Raw genomic sequence first — 25,020 nt, forward strand, 5'->3', positions numbered from 1 at the left:
CGGTGCCGGGATGAAGAATCGACGTGAAGTGAACGCGTGGAGAGGTTGAAACAGGGGTCCAAGCGTCCGTGCACTCCGATGACGACATTTCCGGAAACGCCAGTCAGCAATCAGTTGCACCTCACATCACGGTCATCACGGCGATAGTCACAGCAAACTACATATACATGTAGCTGGAAGACTCCAGCATAAGGCTTGCTACACTACATCCTCCTCAACCTCAGGTGTCGCGTGCCATTGCCCTTGCCCTCGCACCACCCGGCGCCAGGACCTCCGCCCCGCGGCCTCACAAGCACAGCCTCACAGCTGGAGTCCTTCCTTCATCACAACTCCAAAAACCAATCCATAGCGCCGCGCATCGCATCAACACCAACCATCTGCCAACTCCAAAAATGGCCGACCACGACATCTCCATCTCAGGCTGGCAAGAAGCCTGGCTCGAGCGCACCCACCCTCAACTCTTCCAATACTGCCTCACATTAATCTACACCCTCTCCGCAATCTCACTCTTCCTAAGCATAAAATCCCTCCTCCTCACCCGAAAATGCCGACGTGAACTCCTCCAAAACCCATCCTCACGCGCCGCAACCTTCGCGGCCTGCGACAAGAAAATGCGCGGAATCACACGCTGCCAATTCCTGGTCTCTTCTCTCTTCTGCTTCCACACCCTGGCGATCTGGCTCGTCGATGCAGGCATAAGTGTGTTCGCAGTATGGAAAGACGTCGATGCGAACCCCGAAGCCTACACACCGCAACTCTGGCTAGATCTTGGAATTGCCAGCATCAGCATGCTCGGGATTTTCATCTTCGTGTTCCTGGTATTCCCCATGCTGCAACTCCTGCTTTTCAGCTGGGCCTTCGCGAAATTCCGTCCAACCAAGAAGCAAACCAGTTGTGAGAACGGGACGTTGGGAGCACATATCCCCGAACTACGCACGCTCACGACACATCTAGCGCAGATGTGGATGATGGCTGGATTCCTACTCATGGCGTTCTGGCCGGTATATTTCAAGTCGCCTCTTCGATTGACGATTGCCGAGGCGATTTACGGAAGTGGGTTGGCGTGGTCTCATGTGGCGATGATGTTGAACTGGAGGTCTGAGGAGATTGCAAATCTTGAGATCAAGCCGAGGATGAGTGTGAAGGATGCTGTGTTGCTTTATGGGCAGCATGGAATGGCTCTTCCGTTCAGGAAGACGGAGGAGCATGTTTTGCCCAAGTTTGATGATGAGAAGCAGGCGTTGCTTGGTGATGGCTCTTGAGGGGGTGGATGAGCTATGTCAGGTCTGACTTGGATATTCGACACCCCAAGCAGATCAAATCAACGAGGACTTCCCATGACGGTGCATGGAATTCCTTAATTTCGTATTTCCTTCGGGGATGAGAGCTGGCGACGCATCATGGCGTCTTGGAATTTTCTCGACTGCTTCTGATGTAACACATTCGACGATGGCAGTGCAGGGGCGTGAAAAGAAGAGACCATGAAGTTGCAAAAGCGCGAAGTTGGATCTCCAAAAAAAAGGACGGATGGTTCTGGTTCGAATGGCTGCTATAAGATTCTCCTTTTTCAACTTTTCAATAGCCGAGAGACTGTTCTTAAAAAGAAATGAATGGATGTGATATCAATTTTCAAATATAACAAACGAATGACTTGCTTTTTGAGCTTTGTGAGGCCCTCCTCTCTATATGATATAAATGACATTTCCCCGGTCTCTTATAGGAGACCCAACAGAAGATTGTGCCATGCTTGCTAGCTAGCAGGTGGTAATCCTGATCCACCACTCCGTCCCCCCTTATTTAGTCGAATACACTGACGATGGAACCAACAAGGGCGCCGCCTTTATTGATAAGATCTCCGATTTCGTCGTTGGTGACTTTGCGGCGCTCGATCTCGGCTGTGTGTTTATTCTTAGCGAGGTACGCATTAGCATAGATCATTGAAAGTATGAACTTCCACTCTCACGAGAGGAACTATCATCTCCCGGGCGGCTAGCTGAGGGGGATGACATATTGGCATGGATTTTCGTGGAGGGGAAATTTTGAAGGCATACCGTCACGCTTGTTGAAGAGGCCGACGACAGCAGCACCGAGGTTGCCTACACCATCGACGATGTCTCCGATGTTGTCGCCACCTCGGAGCTTGCGCTCTTCAAGGATCTCCTCTGTTTACAGAATATTGGCCTATCGTTTCGTCGGGAATAGATTATGGATACGTACCGTCACGCTTGTCGAAGAGGCCGATGATAGAAGCACCGAGGTTGCCTACACCATCGACGATGCCCCCGAGGTTGTCTCCACCTCGGAGCTTGCGCTCTTCAAGGATCCCCTCTGTTTACAGAATATTAGCCTATCGTTTCGTCGGGAATAGATTATGGATACGTACCGTCCCGCTTGTCGAAGAGGCCGATGATAGAAGCACCGAGGTTGCCTACACCATCGACGATGCCTCCGATGTTGCCTCCACCTCTGCGGGCCTCGAGCACTAGATGACAGACAGACGGTGTTGGCATATATGATATTCTGTTTGATGTTTCATGAAGGGGAGAGAAATACCTTTCTCCTCCTGTCTCTTGGAGAGAATCTTGCCCACGGTGTCCAAGACTGGAGCAATCAAGCTGAGAAGTGCCTCAGGGTCACGCTTGGAGACAGTAGTGACAGCAGTAGTAGTTCCACTGGCTGGAGCAGCAGCTGGAGCAGCAGCTGGAGCAGCAGCAGCAACAGCGTTGGTCTCGGCATTCTCGACAGTCGTAGCCTCTTTTTGCATGGCGGTGCTCATCTGCATGAGAGGGGCAGTAACCGACTGCAGAGCATCGAGGAGGTTTGGAATAGCAGAAACTTCCTGCTGAGCAATAGCAGCCACATCTTGCATTTCGTTGGTGAGCGAAGGCTCGGCGTTCTTCAGGTTCTGGGCAACTTTGGCGTCGGTGGCAGCATCGCCAGTGGACGAGGTCTCGACGACGGTGCGCTTTGGCAGGTTGGGAAGCTTGGAGTCACCAGTGTCAATACCAATTCGACCGAGATTGTAGCTCAACTATGATTTCAATTTAAGATTTAGATGGGGCAGTCGTTGGGGAGGTGGGCATCCTACCATCTGGGTGGGCACAGCCAAGCCTTGAACGGCGCAGAAGGCCAAGATGGCCGCAACCTTTGAAGCGTGCATAGTTTCGATGTAGAGAGGGAGGAATGTAGCTGATTGTCTTGCTGCTGTTGCCCTTGGTCGCTTGCTGCTGAGGAGTGTTCTGAAGGTGGCCTCCAAGGCGCACTTTATACTGCTCGCGCGGCAGAGACGGGAGTGCTCACTTGGCTGTTCAGGCCACACATGGAACCACGTTCGGTGGATTTGGAGAGGCTGTTTGCCTTCGAAAGTGGCCGTTTGCGAGTGCGGATGGTCGGTTCATGCCTGCCAGATGGTGTTCTCGCCATTTTGGTTAGTCCTGAAGTGCGGGCTCGTGTGCAGTGCGCCCTGTCTAGCATGCTCTCGGTGACTGGATCCTCCATCGACACACGAAGCATTCCGCAGAACGAGCCGGTGCAAGAGTGCGTCGATGCCTTGGTACGGAAGTCGTATATCGGAGGTCAAGCGCGTGGAGGAGCAGGTGGTGATCGGGACTGGAGGGAGAAGGGCGCTCGGCCGCCGTTCCTTATACGCCGTTCCTTATAGGTGTGCCCACTGAGTGGCTGTTTCCGGTTTCAGATCGGTGGGAGGCCTCACTAGGCCATTCAAGGTGTCCTGCACGAGCGGAGGCCAATGTGATGCGCGGAAGTATGGTTTCTTGTGACTGCGCACGGTCCTGAGGTTTACAGCGGCATAGGCATAGGCATTGCCTGATGCTGTTGTTGGAGCAGAGAATGCAAGCTTCTCAATTGCAGGCGGCAACGGAGCCTTTCACCGTTCGCTCACAAGGTTGAGGTCCGGCTGCCAAGCTGCCAAGGCTTTACTTGTACAGCTCTACGACCAGGGCCCCGAACTGCTAGTTAGTAGAATAACACTTGGTCGACGGATGCTGCTTGTGAATGGCGGATCCGCGTGAATAATGCATGTGGTTCGACTGCCTGCGCCAAGATGAGCTAAGCTCACACTCTCCCGATGAACAGTGCTGCGACGTTAGCCTTCAACCAGAATAAAAAAAAATCTCCGTTCCCGTCCCAACTACACGAATGGCTTTGAAAGCTCTCTACATATGCTCATCATGTTCTCCATCTGATCTGCACGCCTTCTGCCCCAGCCACATTCTGAAGCAATTCCGAACCGAGGCACCACTTTGCTAGCAGCTTCGTTGTGTTGTCGAACCAGGGTGTGAGATATTCGCCTTCCCAGTACGCGGTGTCGACTGCTAGATCCAGTTGGATCGAGAGATCTTCGTGTGGTATCTTGTCCTGGATCTCTCGCGTGGCACGAAACAATGCCGCTTCGTAGATGGGAGACACCTTTGCCTGAAATGCTCTTTCTACGAATGGGCCTATCACACTCGCTATGCTGTTGCATGAAAGGAGCGATCAGTAGATACTTGGAGCGCTCGATGGCTTGACACCTACGTTGGAAGGCCGACTTGGAACTTCACTCCTTTCGGAACCACGCCCTCCTCTCTCAGCTTGGTGAAAACCGCATAGCTCTCTATCGCAGCAGTATCATAGCCAGTCTCTATGTTGGCTCTCTTCAACTGTTCTACCCCATCGTTGATCTGCTCTTCTGTGAACTGCTTCGCGCCAGCCTCCTGATTGTCCGAGAAATCCACCATCATAACCGGCGCCGCCTTGAACAGGTAATATTGGAACAGTGTGAAATAATGCCTACTGCCGGTCTCGCCATCGGGAATTCGTTTGAGTCGTGAAGGTAAGCCATTGATACATGCTCGGAAGACTGCTTCGGTATCGCTAAGAGGCACGCTGCCAACAAGGTGACATCCTTCGACGTTTGCTGACATGGTGTCTGTAGAGGTGGAAAATATTCGGACTCACCATGCCAGTCGTCAATGTCACATCTATGTGCTGGCGACTGCAGCGCTTGGGACATCAGGCGTTCACGTTGCGTCCTTCCCGTCACTAGATACTGTAGCCTCGAGCTCTAATGCATGCATGAACAGCTGGGCCTCGGTCTTGATGACTAGGTAGATCAATGTCTTTGTTGCCAATCACGGCGCGTCTCGATCGCGTGCCATGGCTTCAGCCTTCCGATCTCGCCTGGTGGACTGTTCTGGGGAATCACAGCTTGGATGAAAGCCGGGAGTGTGGTGATGAATGTTGGGCCGCGCGACTATTCGTAAACGGTAAATCAGCCCCGGCTATTTACAAATCAACGGACCCGGGCCGCTCCGGTCTCGGTGAGACTATATTGTTAGCAAACTATATAGTATAATATCGTATAGAGACCTCTAAAGCCCTTGCTAGCTGCTAAGTAGAATTACAATATAGGAAAGAGGAATACACTAGATAGTAGATATAGAACTAGATACTATAGCTACTCCTAGCTATTCTAGGTATACTACCTACCTAGCAAATAGGGTACTACGACCGTCGTATCGACGTATAGCTCCTAAGCCTCCTACTATATAATCTTAGTATTATCTAGTACTACTACTAGCGCTATAGATACTAGCGGAGTTCTCGGAGGTACTAAAGGCCCCTATATAGATACCCTATTATACTACCTATACTTACTTAGAGTGTGTGTCCAGGTGTTAGGGTCTATTACATGCCTAATGCCTAAGGCTGCAACTGCTGCACTTTATCTTTAGACTTTCCGTAGATAGTCCTTCTTCTAAATACATTAGTTATATTAAGTAGTTATAAGCCCCCTGCGTTTCTAACGCATATAACACGTTTACTACGTATTCTAATAGTTACTCCGATAGCTGCGTAGCTAGCGCTCGTTACTAAAAATTGCGCCGATACTATTATCGTCGCTGCTACCCTCGCCGCCCTTCGAGTATTCTAGTAGGTACTAGTCCGACTCGAGTCGGTTATATAACAATAGTGTTAGCTGTCCGCTATACTAGAATATAGGCGCGCCTATCGGCCGCCCCTTAAGACAAGTCTAAAGTCTCTTTCTATATTATCGCCGTCGCTGTCTATAATAGCTCCCTCTATAACTTCTACTAGCGCTTATATAAGCAACATCCCTAAGCTAAAGAATAAGGAGAATTATCTATTATAGTCTTATACCGCTAAGGGTGCCCTTAAAGGCATATAGGTATAGCGCTATATCTAAGGGACCCGCCTAAAGCCTAATATTAAGTTGTCTTCTAAAACTTAGTTAGAGTTTAAAGACCGATAAGATAAATAGGAAGCAAAAGATCAATTAGCGCGTACGTAGATCTTTGCTAACTATATCGCTAAGGTTTAGCAGTCGTTACTTAGTCTCGCTATATCGTAGGAAGTGTAGACTTACCTATATAAGAAATATACTAGTAAAGGTGGGTCTACTAAATTTATACTCTACTAGGAATATATCACCCTTCGGTATAATAGCAAGGACATTAAGAAGTTCTGCAATAAGTACAAGAAGAAGCTTAGTGCCTTAAAGGATACTAAATTAGCTATTAGCTAATACTAGGCTGTCTATATGTTTATTATATAGATCTCTCTATTCTACGAGGCTTTCGTATAGATACGCCGAGAGCAGATACGCGCCTCCGAATACACTATTAACGATAACACACTTAACAATATTATTAGCGCGTTGCTTAATAAGAATGTAGCTTAATTAAACTAGGCCTAATATAACGGCTTCTTTAGTCTTTAACGCTAACTATAATAGTAAGGTAGCAATAGCAATAGCAATAGTCGAGGTAACTCGAACCGTAGCGGTCGTAGTAGCCGCGGAAACAATAACAATAGTCGAGGCCGCGGTAGAAGCAACTAGAACTAGAATAGCTATTAGTCTAACCGTAAGAAGTGCGCCTATTATTAGGGGTTACACCCTTCTAACCGCTACTATACTAAGTACCCTTATCTAAAGGAGGAAGACCGACTGCGTCGTAAACAGTAGAAGGCTAAGAAGAAGGGGGTGTAGCAGCAACAGTAGCAGCGTAGACTAACTATATAGCAACAACCGCTATCTAGTTAGAATAGTGCTTAGGGGCTATATACGGCTAATGCTACCCCGGGGGTGTTATTAGACCTAAGCTACAATTACGCCTTTACTGCAAACACTATAGTTACTGTTAGCGACTAGGTTTCTACGGCTCTTACTACTAGCACTCGTACTACTAATTAGGTTGTCGACTTAGGTACTAGTATATATATAGTTAACGACCCTTTATTGCTTATTAAATATGAAGGCTATTACATTCCTGTCCGATTTGGTAGTAATACGAAGCACGCTACGATAGTCGGAATGGCTTAGACTAAGGTAGTTAATAAGCGTAGTATAAGCAGCATAAAGTTGTCTAATATACTGTATATGCTAGGTCTGGCAGCTAACCTCCTATCTACTAAGAAGCTTACCGATAAGGGATGTTTCTATCGGAACGACAAGCGCGTACTATTTACTGTTATTAACGGCTCGGAGGTCACTATTGCTTAGATATACCGAAAGAATAGTCTCCCCTATCTGTATATACTAACCTCTAGTCCTAACGGCTAGGTTGTTGCGCTTCTGTCGAAGAAGGGAGTACTAATAGGTACGATAGAAGAGTGGCATCTACGATATAGCTATATCTATCACCGTAAGCTATTACGAATAGAAGCTAAGGGTCAGATTGTTATTACTAGAAACAAGACCGACTTCCGAAACTGTATCGCTTGTCGTATAGTAATGTTATATAAGGAGTACAACCGACTGCTACGACTACGACTATCTACTATTTACTACATTGTCTGTATAGATATAGTTACTATTACTAACCCTAGTCTACTATAAGAACGCTACTTCACGTTGTTTATATGCGCCAAATCAGCCTATCGATACGAATATGCTAGCTCGCTAAAGTTAGGAGCTGCAGTAGCAATTAAGGACTACCGTGTATACGTCCGTATACAAACTAGCTATTCGATCCTAATCTACTGCCTCGATAGAGGGGGTAAGTACGGCGGAAATTAGCTATTAAGCTAGGCTCGTAATTAGGGCATTGTACTGCAGGTTACAGTACCTCATTCTTCTACTTAGAATAGCCTAGCTAAGGTTAGCAATTACATCGTATATACGACCGCTCGGAAGATAATGCTCTATGCGAATTTGCTAAAGGCCCTATAGCCGTATGCAGTTACTACTGCTATATAGGTCCTTAATATCACTCCTAGAACCTTAGAAGGTCTTAGCCCCTATACTATTATAGCTAGGAAGCTCAATTAGTCTCGAAAGCAGCTACGCCTTTAATATCTTCGTACCTATAGCTATACTGCTATTGTATATAATTACGGAGTTGCTCGTAGAAAGAAGATAGATAGCAGAGGCCTTATTAGCAAGCTAGTCGGCTATACTAAGGACTTAGTAGACTTAGGAAAATATATAATTTACCTCCCTAACTAGTATAAGGTTATTCTATTAAAGGATGTCTAATTTATTAAGACGGCTAGTAAGCTGTTGCTTCTAGAGGGCATAAATCTATACGCTAATCCTAACGACCTAGCTAAGAACGAGTTTGTTACACTCGAGTCTATTATGCCGGCTCTGTTTAATTCTATAAGCAACGAGGCTCCGTTACTAGCCGACGCCGCTAGTATAGTCCAGCAGCTTCTAGCCTAGTAAGAAGAGCCTCTAGACGAGCCTGCTTAGGACATAGAGGTAACTAATAAGGTCGCTAGTCCGTTGCTACTCGACGATGACTTACTAGACGTTCAACTACTAGCTTTAAGTAATAAAGATAGCTTTTAGTTAGCCGAGGAAGAGCTAGCATATAATCCAAACGCTAAGAAGGGCGAGCTAGGCTAGTTGCCTAAGTTTAAGCGACCTAATACGATAGGCGCTCGTTCTACCCGTATAACCCGTAGCAACAAGTTAGCTCGTAACCTATTGCGTAGCTATCTAGCTAATTATAGTGTTAAGCGGTTAACTCGACGTATAATAGCTAACATGCCGATAGCCTATATTAAGGGTTTTATAGCTTCCTATTACATTGCTAAACAGTTAGATAGAGACACTATTCCTATTCTAAAGAGCTATAAGGAGGCGACTTAGTCGCTATACTAGCTATAATAGAAGGAGGCCTATAAGGCTAAATACAAGTTACTAATCGACAACTATATATAGGTCTATGTATCTCGGTTAGAGGTGCTAGAAGGTCGCAAGGTTGTCCGTAGCCGATAGGTGTTCACTATTAAGCGTAATGCTAATAGCAAGGTAAGCCGGTTTAAGGCTCGATAGGTCGTCCGTAGTTTTACATAAGTTGAAGGATAGGACTATAATAAGACCTATACGGCTATAGCTAAGCCGTCTACGCTACGAGCGCTGTTTGCACTAATCGCTTATTACGACCTAGAGGCTAAGCAGTATAATATTCTAACGGCCTTCCTTAATGCGCTTATCGGTAATAAGTATAAGATCTACGTCGAACAGCTATACGGTTTTAAGGACCGTAGTAGAAAGGGCATAGTTTGCCTATTACTAAAGGCACTATATAGTCTAAAACAGTCGCTAATGCTATAGTACGAAGAGCTTCGAAAGTACCTAAAGAGCCTAGACTTTGTGCTAATAATGGCTGATATATGTGTGTTTAAACACGTTGTTAGCGGCTCTATTATTATTATCTATATCGACGACATAATTATCATCGCCTACACTCTATTAGCACTAGAGGCAGTAGCTCAGTTACTAAAGGACCGTTTTAATATACGAGAACTAGGCGACCTATACTACTATCTCGGCATGCGGATTATCCGTAACCGCGGTTAGCGCACCATTTACGTCGTTTAAGATGCCTATTTAAATAGGCTTAGTAAGAAATATAGTATGCGTAGCCGTATCGGTCTAGCTACTCTAATAGCGCCTCGCTATATTAAGACGTCTATTTAACGCGCACCTAAGGGCTATATAGCTAGTACCGCCTTCAAGACTTAGTATCAAGAAGGTATTAGTAAGGCACTATAGCTAGCTATAATTACGCGACCTAATGCTTGCTACACTATAGGCCTATTGTTACGATTTATCTCTAATCCTACTAAAGAGCATTATACCGCACTCCTTTAGCTAATTAAGTACCTAGTTAGTACCCTTAGTCGTAGCATACGCTTCTAAGGCATACAGAACGATAAGCTCAATTTTGCTAGATACTATAATGCCTTATAGGCTAACGATCTAGTTACCCGCCGCTCTATAGGCAGTTTCTACTTTACTATTGTAGGCGGACCTCTATTGTATAAGTCCGGCCGCTAGACACTCGTTACACTATTATTAACTGAAGCTAAGTATATTCAACTTACTATAGGGGCTAAGGAAGCAGTTGCCTTAGCTCGCTTATTAAAGGAAATTGGCTACAAGGGCTATATTCTTCTAGTTACGCTCTACGAGGACAATTAGTCCGCTATTGCTATTACTAAATCGACTAGCATTAATAGCCGTACGAAGTATATAGATGCTCGTGTTTACTACATTCGAGAGAAGATTGCTAATAGTACTATTGTCGTCTAATAGGTTAGCACACATAATCAGATAGCCGATAGCTTCACTAAGCCGCTTAATAAGATTAAGCACGGCCGCTTTGTTAAACAACTAAACCTAGTGGATTGCAAGGCCGCTATTAAGAGCGCTGCAAAGCTAGCTACTAAGTACTAAGAAGAAAGGGCCTTTGTTTGCTTTGTCTGTTTAACCTAAGAGTGGTCTAGTTTGTTTACCTGTTTCTGCTTACCTAATACCCCTGTTTGCTTTGCCAACTGAATAGCTAATGTGTTTGTTTTATTCTATAGCGATATGCACGTGCTAAGGGGGTGACTTAGAGTATGTGTCTAGGTGTTAGGGTCTATTACGTGCCTAATGCCTAAGGCTGCAACTGCTACACTTCATCTTTAGACTTTCCGTAGATAGTCCTTCTTCTGAATACATTAGTTACATTAAGTTACTTATAATAGCTAGAATAGTAGTCTACGTTATCTTTAACGTACTTATACCTTCTATAGGCTATTTAATATATATAGCCCTTACGTAAAGGTTGCTATAGTACTAGTAGTAGTAGAGGTAGAATAGGCCTTCTAGGCTAGGCTTAGCCTATTTTATCGCTTCTTTAAGTTACTACTAGTTACTAGCCTATAGCTTCTTACTAGTTTATAGCTTTAGGTAGTAGTAGCCTCGGTTTATAGCTACGTAGAAGAGCCTAATAATATAGCTAATATTAGATATAGAAGGGCAGCGATAAAATATTAATAGTAAGGTATATATAATAGCGATAGTAATAGTAAGGTAGAAAATAGCTATTTAGCGGTAGAATATATAACTAATAAATCTGCCTTAGGCCTTCTCTACGATTAGACGACTAATTTATAAATAGCTAGGACTAATTTACGAATAGTCGCGCCTATAAATATCTAATAGAAGAGGTCGTAAGTAAAGAAAGTTTAGCGATTTATACGAAATTTAGAAGCTAGCGGCGCCGCTAGACATTATCGAACTAGAAAATACGATCGGGATATATATATAAGGAGGACAGATCGGATCTACTCTCCCCTTATTAGTATATTAGTTATTCTAAGTAAAGCTAAATTTTTCTAAGTCCTTTAAGCTAGATTTTTAAGATAACGCGATATATAGATATAGCGATTTTAGTAAAGAAATAGAGGCAATAGAATGCCCTCTTTCGGACTAGAACATCCACTCTATAACAAAGGGCGTAGGTAGATAAAGAGATAGCCTTAGAATTCAGGATGTCCCTAATAGAGTTTGTTAGGGATCAAACATGCGCAGGCGCGACCGGACAAGTTCTGTCCTCCTTATATGCAAAACCCACGATCGAGTCAAACCCTGGGCTGGAGCCAGGCGAGCCTCCGCCGAGTTCTCATGTAGTTCTACCAGCCAGCGAATGCCGGGGCAGCTGCAGCAAGTGTTATAAAAGTACCTTGCCCCGACAGCGAATTGGGATCAAGCCTACCATGTTAGGACTTGGCTTGCGCAGTTATCTCGCGGGTTAAGAAACAGGAGGGAATTTTCGAGACATAGGCAGCCTTTTCAGATCACAAAGGCGTAGCTCCGCGGACGCTGGAAAGAGCTAGGAGTTGGTAGAAATGGAGGCAGACGAACATGACGAGCATGATAGCACGTTCGGCGGAGACAGGTATGTGGAGACACTGTTCCGTATGCCTATTTTCTATGCAGCATGTCACACGGAATGCATATTGAGCGTTATGCTGCAGTCTAGCTCGACTAGCCTCATCTCGAGCGCAAGACAGTTCCATTTCGAGTACGGGCGACGATATCATGGTCAGTAGCGATAAGAATGTGCTGCACATATACTTTGCTGACCACGTTGTCTTCAGGCTACAATGCGGGCAAATACCACTTTCCGAACGATGAGGTCGAGCTCAACCGAATGGATATCGAACACTACAACCAGAAGTTGCAATTAGATGGAAAGCTTCACCTTTGTCCGCCGGATGATCCTAAGCAGGTATTGGATGTTGGGACAGGCACTGGGATTTGGTGCATTGAGACGGCTGATAAGTATCCTGAATGCGAAGTTATCGGGACAGATCTGAGGTGAGGCTATTGATCCTAACGAAATGAAGCGCATTGCTGATGTCTGTGTGCCCCTTTAAGTCCGGTACAGCCCAGTTGGGTACCACCCAATTGCAGATTCGAAGTGGATGACTTCGAGCAGGACTGAACATGGGGCGACTCGCGTTTTGATATGATCCACGACAGATTCCTAATGGGCTCAATAACGAGCCATGCGGAGCTTTACAAGAAAGTATATTCAGCCCTCAAGCCAGGATGCTGGTTGGAATTGGTGGAGATAGAGTGCGGTAAGTGGAACAGCGTATTGCGGTATTCAATAAGTCGCGCCATGCGGGCGGAGGTCTCGAATATTCCGCGTACCCTTAGTTTTTCCGTAGACCCACTCTCTCTATACAAAATAGGAGGCAAACTAGGGACGGAACGAAAGTCTTTCTTACCTCTACCTACTTAGGTTCTCTAGTGACGATTGGGGTTAAGAACGAGGCCAATCCGGAAGCCGTTAACGAGCCGTTACTATACTAAGAGCTTCTAAGCGACAGTAGAAGCCCTCTTCGAAGAAGAAAGAAGCCCTTACCGCATAACAACTAGCTGCTAATAATGCTAATCGAGCTACTTACAAGCGCCGCCGAGAGCCGACTATTAAGTTAAGTAAAGGACCGGATACTAACGACGAGTTGCTAGCTACTAAGACCTAGCAAACCTAGCAAACAGGTATCGATAATAAGGATAATATATCGGCTAAAGAAGAAGATAAAGCTATTAAACAAGAGCGAGAGGTCTTCGAGTACGTAATATAGTAGATAATAGTTAATCCGGTTAACCTACGGTTGCTACTATCGAGCGAGTGCTATCCTTATAAGATTAGTAGCAATAGTAACTCCTACTGCGACGACTTCTACGATTAGTACGCTAATTGGCTTATAACTAGCTCTAACGGTAACGACTATAAGTTAGCTAGCTTAGAGATTGTTGCCTTAGCGGACAAGATTAAGACTAAATACTACTTCTATAGTACTAGTATTAAGAAGGTCAATTTCTAGTATACGTACGATATACTGTCTTCTTAGTATTCGCAAGGCAAGAAGGGCCTTAGATTAGACTTTAAGCTGTCGGTTAAGCGCCGGAAGACAGTAACTATTAAAGAGCCGTCTCGTAGCATAGGTAGAGCCTCGTAGGGTCGTCGAAACCGGACAACTAGAGCCCGTACGACAGCAACTTAACAATAACTAGACGCTCTACGTACGAGCTAGGTTAAAGCCGAGGGTTAATCTAAGGGCTTAGAAGCTAAAGCCGACGACAATAATGCCGCTTTAACTAGCTTACTATCGGATTAGCGCTACGAGTTAGCAAAGCGATAGCCGTATAAGAACAGATACTGCTAGAATAAGGGTGGGTTATGCTAGTTTAGCGGTCCGGATAGAGCGGAAGATTACTATAAGATCTACCCTAAGATTGCCTCTCGTTAGGTTAAAGGCACGAGAGACGGCCGTCTAACTATTAACGATCTAGGCTCCGCATTAGCATTAAAGATATAGAAGAATAGGGGTAGACAGCTTCTTAACCCGTTTAAGACTCTACGGACTGCTAGAACAACCGCTACTAGCTCTTCAACCCCTGTTGTAATCTATAATTACTATAACAATAGCTAGGTTAATGCTCCGAAGAAGCGCTCTCGTAGGTCTAGTCCGCTAGTAGCTTCTAGTCTACTAACGACTGCTATGCTATTAAGTCTATTTCCGGCTTTAATTGCTTCCTATTAGTCGTATATAGCGGATATAGAATTAATAGGCTTCTTTAGCTAGTTACGTAAAGAGTTAAGTAGCAGCTAGAGTGAACGATACGCAGATATAGCCAATATTAAGCGTGTCTTCGCTAAAGAGGGTAACTTCTTACTCAAGCAGCTAAGGAGGGTTAAATTAGACCGTTAGGTTGCTACTAGACTCAAAGAAGGGCAATACGATCGCTTTATTACTGTAGTAAAGCGATACATTAGCAGTTAAGTCCGTAAGCAGCGTCTTAACCGTATTAATAAGTCGTCTAACAGCCTATTCTATAGTTAGCTACAGAAGCGCTGTTTTAGTATAGAAGCGAGGTTAAGGGTGAATTTCCGGGTAGGTCGGCGGCTTAATAGCTAGTTCTTTAGCTTAACTAATGCCGATTGTCTTTCTACTAACACTACGTATTTTTGTATAGTATAAATTAGAGGTGTATCAGATAGTTATAGTCTCGGCTTATATACTTGTAGGAATAAAAAAACAATGCGTTATAGTATCGCGCTAGCATTGAATTAGAAGCCGTCTAAACTATATATTAAGCCGAGACCTACTAAGCTAAACCGCCGGTGCAGACCGAGTAGAAGCCGAGATTCTAGCTAGAGTAGAGGCTAAGAAGTCGCGAATGTCTAGTATATTGCTAGCGCTGTATCTTTACCGTAAGTGCATATTTTTTAAAACGGACAACGGGAGGTTATTTAGCGGTATCGATAGTGTTGTTTCCTACCGAAGAGATAATATAGATATATTGTTATAGTATAGTAGTAATGCCCTATTAGTCGTTATAGATTCTAGCTTGCTTAGCAGGTACTCTCCGGATTGCGACTCGATTGCGATACGAATTTTACGATATACTAATAGTACTAGTTTAAATAGTGTGATAAGGGTTATGTTAGCAGGTAGATAGGGTGGTCGTGAATCGGTATAGTATTCGATAGAGATCTAAGAGGAGAGGGAGGAAGGCAGGCTAGTTAGCCTAACGCTAAGCGCCAAGCCCTGCCTAAGGCATTAAGACCCTAGCTTTACTCGAGCCCGGTTACATGCCAATTACGTGTAACCTCTTTAGTCCTAATATACGCTTCCCTTCTAAAGGCCGCGCCCTCGTAGCCGGTCTTTGTTCTATTCTCAACCTCTGTCGCTACTAACTTAGCAGGTCTAGCAAGCTTCTTAGTCCGCGCTAAATTGAACACGCAATCACCGATTATATAACTATGTCAAACCTCACTTCTAATACAATACAATGTCTAACTCTAACTGCGCCATCCCTATATATAATAAAGTAATATATAACTACAAGAATTAAAGACTATCGACTAATTATAATACGAGCGTACCTTCCCTACTATAATAGGTAGGTATACGGGGTATTGCAGTACTGCCCCCGTTCTGCGTAATGTCGTACCGAGTTCTTTGCGTCTACTCTAAAAGACCTAGCTATGTCCGCTTCCGAGGGTTGTCCGCTTCCGAGGGTTTGTTCTTATTATTACGAGGGCTATTATTGTTCGTAGTTTCGCTAGCCCTAATTGGTTAGGTTTAGTAGCCTTCAATTGTTAATCTTATCTTATCTTTTTAGAAAAAACACAGCTCGTCTAGTTTCTATAGGTGAAGGCTATTATAAGTGCAGTAGTAGAGGTTCGCCTCGCTTAAAGGGTTAGATAGATCGAGGAGTAACCTATTGTCCGCAAGATCGACCCCGGCTAGCTTAGCTCTATAGTTTTGCCCTTAGTTAGTCTATTAGTCGCTCAATCTTTTAACTTAGTTAAAGTTTTAACTTGGCCTTAAAGTTTTGATTAAACCTTTAATAGGCTTAAAGCTTTAATCAAAGTTTGATTAAAGGTGCCTTAGGCTCGTAGTATAGGTAAGGTTGCGTCTGCAGGCGCAGCGACAATAGTAGGTAATGTTAACAATAGTAGCGCTAGTCGTCTTAGCGCTAACTTTACCTTGCTTCTAATTTCCTTCTTCGACTAACAATACACTCCGCAACACCGTTACTAATATAGCCGCGCCGGCCGCGCCGATTGCCTCGGCCTCGAGGCCTCGATAGAATAAGGGAACAAGAGGGGGACCTAAATACTAGGAGAAGGGCCTTATAGGGCGCGTTAGTAGAGAGGTGGTTTCCTAAAAGAGTAGTGGATAGTTAACGCGTTATAGCGCGCTTATTGACACTCGGCGCGCGTTTACTATAGTAGTATAGTCTTATTGTCCTAGTTTGCCGGCCTCTGATTAGTTAGCTAATAGCACCCCGGGGGTAGCATTGTTCCTAGGCTTAGTAGTAACATTATAAGCTCTTAGCCTTCTTTGTGTTCTTCACGCTAGTCTAATACTTATCCAACAACTTAGTTATATCCTTAAACGAGTCTTTAGCCTCCTATAAATCCCATTTAGGCGAATAGCCTTGCTATCTCAATAGGTATTCCTTCTTGCCCTACCTAGTCCGATACTTTAGGATACGTTCTATAGACTATAGCTCTTCGCTATTAGCTAGTATGTCCTCGGATTTAGTAGGTGCTTCATCGCCTTCGCGCTAGTAGTATAGTTTAAGGAGGGAGATATAGAAGGTGTCGTAGATAGTGTAATAAGGTGGAAGCTATAACTAGTAGGCCTAGCTATTGCCCTTCGGTTCTCGGATGCGAAATAGGCCAATGTATCTTAGTACGAGCTTGGGCCTTGTTTTACTATTAGGCGATAGGTGTTTGCGGATGCGGAGGTTCTTAGTGCTAAGCATAACTATATCGCTTTGTTTGAAGGTTATTAGTGTATAACGCTTACCGTAGTAGGCCTTTTAGTATTCTTAAGCCTTTATCAAATTCTCAGCTATCTTAGTATAGATTTCTCGCATCTTCTAGATACGTTCTATTGCCGCTAGTGTTTCCGGTACTTGACGCGCTTCCCTTTCCTTACGCTCGGCCTCGAGCGATAGTAGGTCTTGTAGCATAGCAGCGTTCTAGCCTATTATAGCTATATATAGTAACACCTTAGTCGATAAGTGGACGCTATTGTTATATACGAATTCAGCTAGTTGTAGGAGGTTGACTTAGTCCTCGGGGTTCTTATTAATGTAACTACGTAGGTACTGCTATAGGGTAGCATTCTGCCTCTCTGTTTGACCGTTAGTCTGTAGATAGAAGGCTGTTAATAGCCGATGCTTTAGTCTTAGCTGCAAGCAAATCTCGCTCTAATAGTAAGATATTAGTGTCGATCTACGATCGGACACGATCCCCTTAGGGGTTCCCTAATAGGTATAGAAGATATCAGTCTATAGCGCCTCTGCTATATTAATAGCAGTCTAATCCTTGCGCGCCGGGATGTATCGAGCGCCTTTAGTAAATCGATCTACTATAACAAGGATAGCATTATACACATCCTTGCTACCCCTACGCTTAGTAGGAGGAAGGCCTATAATAAAGTCTATTGTTAGCTTAGCAAATAGCTTCTTTAGAACAGGGAGCGAAGACAACTCGCCGAACGGTAAGTGCTTCGGTGCTTTAACTCGCTAGTATACTGTATAGGTCTATATATACTCCTTTATATGCCGCTCACTATTTAGCTAGTAGTATGTGCGCGATAGTAACTCGTACGACCTCTCTATGCTATAGTGACTAGCGAGCTCACTATTATAGTGCCTCTTTAAAAGCTCTTATCTGATCGATTGTTTAGCGGGGACATAATATCTGCCCTTAAACTTTAAGTGACCTTTGTCGTCGATCGACTAGTTGTTACTCTTGCTAGATCGAGTCGTTCGCCTACTTATAAGCCTATTAATACGGTCAATAGCAAAGGCGTCCCTCTACTAAGCCCGTAAAAGCTTATCTATAAACGATTAACTATCCCTATTTGTAAGGTTATTTAACAGCACCCTAGCTATTAAACGAGGTACGCATTGTATGTATCTAATAGCACTAGCAGCCGGAACTACTGCAACCTCTTCTATAGTGCTGTCGCTATATAGACTATTACTATAGATAGCAATGTCCTTAATCGAGTTATTATAGCTCGAGCGATCTACGTCCTTCTTAACGTACACTAGAAGAACGACAACTCCGCTATAGTATTTGTTGCCGCCGCGGGGTCCGGAAGTCCGCTTATCCTACGCTTGCTTATTAACAATACGGGCTATAGCAATCTTATACTGCAGGGTTAGAAACAATAAATTGATATACTAAGTCTCGCTATCGTAATCAGGTCGCCTCGATAGGCTATTAGCAGGGTTACTTACGCCTAGCCGATATAACACATTAAAATCAAACCCGGCGAGGTAGACGGCCTATCTAGCCTATCGACCTATAACCCTTATAACCTTAGTAATGCTACGTAGGTTGTTATAGTCTATATAGACCTGAATTGTGTACTAAGCACTATTAAGATAGTAGCGCCAATACTTAAAGGCTTCTACGATTGCTAAGAGCTCTTGCTCGTAGGTCTCGTATCGACGTTCTACATCGATTATCTTTCGCGAAAAGAAGGCAATCGGGTGCTAGTAATAGTCATTATCTGATTGCTGTAATATAATAGCCGATACAGCGAACTGTAAAGCGTTAGTCTCAATTCGGATCTGCTTGCTTGGCACGAAATAGTGCAATAAGGGGACATTAGTAAAGCGTTGCTTTAGGCCGTCAAAAGCGGCTTATGCTCTATCGGTCTATTTAAACTCTCTAGTTAGGTTGGCCTTAGTTTTAGTAAGCTTAGTTAGGGGCATTATATGCCGTAAATAGCCCTTAATAAAGCGACGATAGAAATTAGCGAAGCCGAGGAACGACTATAGTTCCTTAATTGACGTAGGAACAGGCTATTTAGTAATAGTTTTAATCCGATCAGGATTAGCCTTAATACCCTTAGTTGATACGAGGAAGCTAAGGAAGGACACCTCCTTAGTAGCAAAGGTACATTTAGAAGGTTTATAATACAGTTTATAGGCTCGCAGGCGGTCGAGGACCTTACGTACTACGGCCTAGTGTTCTGTAATATTAGGTGAATGTGTGTAAACTAGGATGTTATCTAGGTAAACTATACAGAGATAGTCCAATAGGCCTAAAAGGGCTCGATTAATATAGGACTAGAATGTTGCAGGGGCATTGGCTAGGCTAAATAGCATAACTAAGTATTCGAAATAGCTATAGCGAGTACGGAAGGCTATTTTCCATTCGTTACCCTTACGAATGCGGATACGATAGTACGCATCCTTAATGTCTAGTATAGTGTAGTAGTAAGCCCTAGAAAGGCGATCGAGGGTCTTATTAATAAGGGGGAGTAGACAGCGGTCTTTAATAGTAACAGCGTTAAGCCTACGATAGTCGATATATAGGCGTAGGCTACTATCCTTCTTTAGTACGAATAGGATAGGTGCACTAGCAGGGCTGTTACTATACCGAATTCGACTATTAGCTAGGTTTTCCTCTAGGTACTTACGCAACATAGCAAGCTCTCGCTTACTAAGGTTATAGAGGGGGCCAAAAGGAACCTCCTTGCCCTTTATAATATTAATCTTATAATCCGTCTCCTTGAACATAGGCAATGTCGATGCTAGGTAGTGTTCAAACATATTAATATAGGTCTCTCGGATAGGCTCTAGTATGCGAGCAAGCTAATTAGGATTATTAGGGGGTGTAGGTTTATCGTTATTACTACCGAGCAGGTCGGTAGTCGGATTAGCTAGGGCAGGTGTCAGGTTGCTAATAAACAGGACCCTGATATCGTTAGGGCACTCGCTAATATTAATGTGTTTAATGTCCTCTTTCCTAGCGATTCTAAATCGCTACTTCTAGAGGCCTAGGTCTATAGCCACAGCGTAGTACTTAAGAATAGGGTTACTAATAACAATATCGGATAGGAGGCTGTCTATGTCTACTGCGTAGGCAGTGAAGTCTAGTAGGCGTTCATTTCCGAGGTCGTCCTTTAGAGCTATAGGAACATAGTAGGCCCTATAGGTTAAGTGCCGAGCGTTATTAAACTAAGCAAGGGTTGGCAGGTTAGTCTTCGGCAGTTATCGAAGGTCTAATTGCTTAGCTAGGCGATAGCTAATAAGGGCACTGACTGAATTTCCTAGATCTAGCATAACCTTAGTTTAATAGGTAGTGCCCTTCGTGTCCTATACAAGGCAGGAGCGTGTTATAGCTAGTACAATGTCGATAGTCTTACGCCGTACAAGGCTAACAGTTAGTGCGGCGCTTACTCTTTTTTCGACTAATTGAAAGAGCCGACTAGGGTAGCATTAGCGGCTAAAAGGTGTTTCCTATACTTAGCGGAAGCACGGTTAATTCGGGCCTAGTCCTTAGGTTTGTCGCATTGGCCTAGTAGATAGCTAGTGCTATTACAATTGAAGCACTTCAATCCGGTCGGGAGATTGTTACTATAGCTGTTGTTGCTGCTATTATTAGTCGAGCGGTTAGCATTGTAGGGATACGAGCCCCTTCTACGGCCCCTATTACGGCCTCCTCTATATAGCCGTCGGCTACGGCTTCTTCTACGGTCGTTGTTACTATTTCTATTGTTAGCATTGTTGTCTTAGTAGGAACCTTAGTTTCCTCCGCTACGGCTACTACGGCTACTACGGTTAGTACTAGCTAGTCGGATCCTTGATTCTAGTCGTTGCTGAAGCTAAACAGCTCGTTTAGCTGTTTCCACTTCAACTATGAATTGAATACGTATTAGGTTAGCTTGTTCGAATATACGGCGACGGTCTAATTCGAGGATAAGTTCCTATCTAAGTTTTAGGCGTATTTCCGAGATCTATATAGAATTAGTCTTAGCCGGAAGGTCGTCTTTAAGGGTTTTTAAATAGGCTTCAAATGAGCGAGCCGATTGATTAGTCTTCTATTTAGCTCGAAGATACAGGTCCTAAGCATATTATTGCCTTAGTATAGGGTTTCTAAGGGTATCTAGCATAATGGTTTTATAGGTCTGCTACTAAACAGCAGTCTAGTCATTAAGGGAGTCGAAATGGTTATCCTATGTGCGCTTTAGGTCGCTATTGATATACTGCATAGCGTAGACAACTAGTGAATAGTTATCTAGAAGGGCCCTCGGTGCATTTCGTTAGTTAAGCTTACAATCGCGTATATAATTATTGTATTGCTTACGACTAGAGCCATTAAATACGGTATAGTCCTTAAGCTTAGTATCCTTCTTTTAGACAGGTAGTAAAGAAGGTCCTACTGTTAGCTTAGCAGTAGTTATTAGAGATTCCTAGAGGCGGCGAATCTCGAGAAGATTATCCTTTAGCTATTGTTCTTAACGCAAGGTAGTAAGCCTGTTTTAGGTAGCTTCTTAAAGTCTCGCTACTAGCTAGGGACTAAAGGCTAGTTAGCTATATCGACGGTTAACAATATTGTTAAGAATGTCGTCGATAGGCAATTCTAGGTCGTTACCTAGGATTATAGGTTCTTCTTTAACAGGCTCTCCGGCAGGCTCTTTAGTAGGAGGCACTTTAGCAGGCACTTTAGCGGGAACTGTGCTACTAGCGTTGTTATTGCTAGCGCTGCTAGCGGCAGCACGGTTATTGTTTCGTAACGAGCCGGCTATTATAATAAGGGGTAGCACTAATAATGTATTATAGGCCCCTAAAATGCGGATGTAGCGGAATTAGTAGATATCGGCTTAGTGCGATTGATTTAGTATAATAGGCCGTATAGAAGGCCTTACTTAATAATTGGTACGGTTGTTTAATAGAATAGTACGTATAGGTCCCGTTCTTCGGGCGTAATATAGTCAAATCGATGGTTTTCGTAGCTATACCGCTAAAAGCTTGAAATAAGGACTATCTAGCTGCTGCCCTTAAAGGGTAGATCGAATACTGTATAATAAGGGTTATATTAGCAGGTAGATAGGGTAGTCGTGAATCGGTATAGTATTCGATAGAGATCTAAGAGGAGAGGGAGGAAGGCAGGCTAGTTAGCCTAACGCTAAGCGCCAAGCCCTGCCTGAGGCATCAAGACCCTAGCTTTACTCGAGCCCGGTCACATACTAATTACGTATAACCTCTTTAGTCCTAACAAATAGCCTCGAGGTACCGCTAGCGATTCAAACTGCTTCTAAACTACTAAATTCTAGGCTCTTTAATCGCGATAGCTACCTATAGCGTATTAGAGGTATACTAACTAGGTATCTCGGTAGATTCGACTAATCTCGAGTAGATTGCGGATAGTTAGGACGATAAGGAGATTGTTACTATACCTATTCAACCTCCGCTAGGCGTAGAAGGGCATATCGACACGTCTACTATATTACTATCGTTAGCTAATTTAAGAGGCTTATCGCTATAGCTAGTACTACTAAATCTATAGTATATAGAAGCGATTATAAAGGACTATGCTACTAATATTGCGCGTGCTATAGTAGAAGAATTAAGATAGGAGATTGAAGACTTAAAAGGCCGTATTGCTAAGCTAGAGATAGTCGTTAGTATAAGCGAGTCTTTAAAGGACTAGGTATTATAATTAGTGTCTCTAACCTGCCTTCTAAAACTATGCTTCTGCGTTGTCTTCTATATTCAACTCGTTTACTACGTACCTTATAAACTGTCCGAAGTCTATAAAGCAATTAGCCTCGTTAATGTTCTTCTTAACCTATACTTTTAGCGACGAGAACGACAACTTAATAGGATTAAAGTCTAGTAAGTACGGCGGCAGTATCTTTAGGTAGACACCTGCTTGTCGACACGCTTCTTTTACGCTATTAGTGCGGTAGATTGACGCGTTATCTATTACTAACACTATACTAGGCTCCATTTGCGGTAGGACCGTGTTCTTAAGCTAAGACTCGAACATAGCTCTAGTAATAGAACCTTAGTAGATAAGGGTGCCTCGAAGATATCTATTAACGCCGATAGTAGGCAATACACTCTACCTTTTCGAGCGCACCGTCGAGCCCTCTTCTTAAACCGGGCGGTTAATAGGTCTATATCTAAACTTACGCTATCTAGTGCGTTTATTCGAGGCACTTTTATCGACAGTTATAACCCTATCCGCAGATATACCTATTTGCTATATTCTAAAGCTATCGCGCAGTTCACTATTCTACTTATAAGCGATACGGAAGGCCTTCTTCCTCGTCTATTTGTAGTCCTTTAAGATACGCGATATTGTCGGCTAGCTTACTATAATACTAAACTCGTCCTATAAATACTATATTACCTTATCTTAGTACGCCGTCGGTCGGTCTATAAGGAAGTCGAATATACGCTATAGTAAGAGCTAGGTTAGTCGGGTAGGCGCGAAATAGTCGGGCAGGCGCGAAATAGTCGGAATACCTATATCTTTATATATTAGTAATAGGCGCTATAGACGACCGAGTCTAGCGAGATCGCTAATATAGAACATACTAAACAAGAGGTAGTTATTATAGAGCTTGTCGATAGTCCGCCTAGCGACATTTATAGTATCGGAAATAGCATTATTAGATAGTATACCTTCGTTAAAGAAGCGCTTAATCTCGTTAAGCTAATCGTCCGGCAGGCGCGCTATTATTAGCAACACCTCTAATAGCTCTATACTATTAAAAAGGCGACAACATAGCTAATACGGTATTTGGACATAGTGGTAGAGATCTACGAATGCCAAGAACACCGGCTTGCTAACTAATTATAGTGACAGCTGGTAGGAAACTGAAACTCGGTTCTCCGACTGCATAGCGCGACTTATTGAATAGCACAATAGCCAGGCAAAGCTTATGGGGTAAGCGGGCTAGCTCGAGTTACGAATGCTGACTCCTACTTCTCCAAGGTACATTCAGCGACGATGACACAGTGCCCAAAGACGCACCTAGCAAGCTCTGGTGGAAACTTCTCGAGGAAGCCTTTGAAAAAATCGGCAGGCCCATACCAAAAATCCATCGCTTTCCCAAGCTTTTAGAAGACGCTGGTTTCGAAAATGTTCACTTCCAGATGATCAAGAGGCCGGTCAACGACTGGCCTAAGGACCCCAAGATGAAAGAGATTGGGAGGTATTCACGTCTGAACTACCTTGAAGGATTGGAAGGATTTACTATGGCACCCTTCACAAGAGTGCTCGGCTGGACTCCAGAAGAGGCGCAGGTACTGATTGCTAAAGTGAGGAACGAGACAGTGACGCGGAAATTTCACGGTTGGCAGAAAGGCGTGGTGTGTTACGCGCAGAAGCCGCTGGGATCTGCCGCCGTAGCTGGAACTGCAGCGCCTCCCCCCACGAATCAAGCATGAGTCGAGATAGACTCCTAACATCACGATTGTTCACCTAGCGGGATGTGGGTCCTCCAATGCAAGGCCATCGATGAAGGTCTTTTTTGGATCAATAGTTGATGATCCGTTATCAGCAGCACACCAAGATAGACATTTGTAGCGTATTTTGTGGATGCTGCTGAAGTGAACATCGCAAGACGGGAAGCCTACAAGCATTAGAGCAGTGGTCGGAAGCGAGATGGGGCATCGGTCAAGAGGCAGCAAGCCGAAAACTTGCCACGCTGAGTGAATAATGAAAGCACAGTTCGTCTTGGACGATTTCCTTCCTCAAGCAAATCACGATATCCTTCCGCATCTGATCGTACAGTCTCATGTGTATCACATGCAAATTCCCTGCCCGTGATACTCAAGTCACATGCCTCGGCCCGAAAGCCCGCCTCCTTGTGATCTTCGCGGCATGTGAATGAATGAATGACTGTAGTCACATGCCGCCATCA

The 25,020-nt window shown here is 44.1% G+C and overlaps 4 protein-coding genes across 4 annotated transcripts; 2 read left to right on the plus strand and 2 right to left on the minus strand.

The window, feature by feature from the left end:
• Positions 1–138: 138 nt before the first annotated feature.
• Positions 139–1,663, plus strand: MYCFIDRAFT_209440 (uncharacterized protein). The gene has a single exon (XM_007922518.1). It carries the CDS (start codon positions 393–395, stop codon positions 1,260–1,262), a length of 870 nt encoding a protein of 289 aa, XP_007920709.1. The 5' UTR covers positions 139–392; the 3' UTR covers positions 1,263–1,663.
• On the minus strand, positions 1,636–3,186 carry MYCFIDRAFT_209441 (uncharacterized protein). Its single transcript, XM_007922519.1, has 6 exons — positions 3,089–3,186; positions 2,554–3,031; positions 2,384–2,482; positions 2,218–2,328; positions 2,052–2,162; positions 1,636–1,908 (listed from the first exon to the last, which is right to left on the minus strand). Exons 1-6 carry the CDS (start codon positions 3,158–3,160, stop codon positions 1,904–1,906), a joined length of 876 nt encoding a protein of 291 aa, XP_007920710.1. The 5' UTR covers positions 3,161–3,186; the 3' UTR covers positions 1,636–1,903.
• Positions 3,187–4,278: 1,092 nt separating this feature from the next.
• MYCFIDRAFT_121229 (uncharacterized protein) lies at positions 4,279–4,700 on the minus strand (the record flags this gene model as incomplete). Its single annotated transcript, XM_007922520.1, has 2 exons — positions 4,279–4,477; positions 4,537–4,700. Coding segments are annotated over 2 exons (363 nt in total), but the record flags the coding sequence as incomplete, so codon positions are not given.
• Positions 4,701–12,270: 7,570 nt separating this feature from the next.
• Positions 12,271–24,544, plus strand: MYCFIDRAFT_84230 (uncharacterized protein; the record flags this gene model as incomplete). Its single annotated transcript, XM_007922385.1, has 4 exons — positions 12,271–12,346; positions 12,403–12,622; positions 12,788–12,891; positions 24,090–24,544. The coding sequence occupies 4 exons, from the start codon at positions 12,271–12,273 to the stop codon at positions 24,542–24,544; spliced, it is 855 nt and encodes a 284-aa protein (XP_007920576.1).
• Positions 24,545–25,020: the final 476 nt, after the last annotated feature.

The sequence above is a fragment of the Pseudocercospora fijiensis genome, assembly GCF_000340215.1.
Source record: "Pseudocercospora fijiensis CIRAD86 unplaced genomic scaffold MYCFIscaffold_1, whole genome shotgun sequence".
In the NCBI taxonomy this organism is placed as follows: domain Eukaryota; kingdom Fungi; phylum Ascomycota; class Dothideomycetes; order Mycosphaerellales; family Mycosphaerellaceae; genus Pseudocercospora; species Pseudocercospora fijiensis.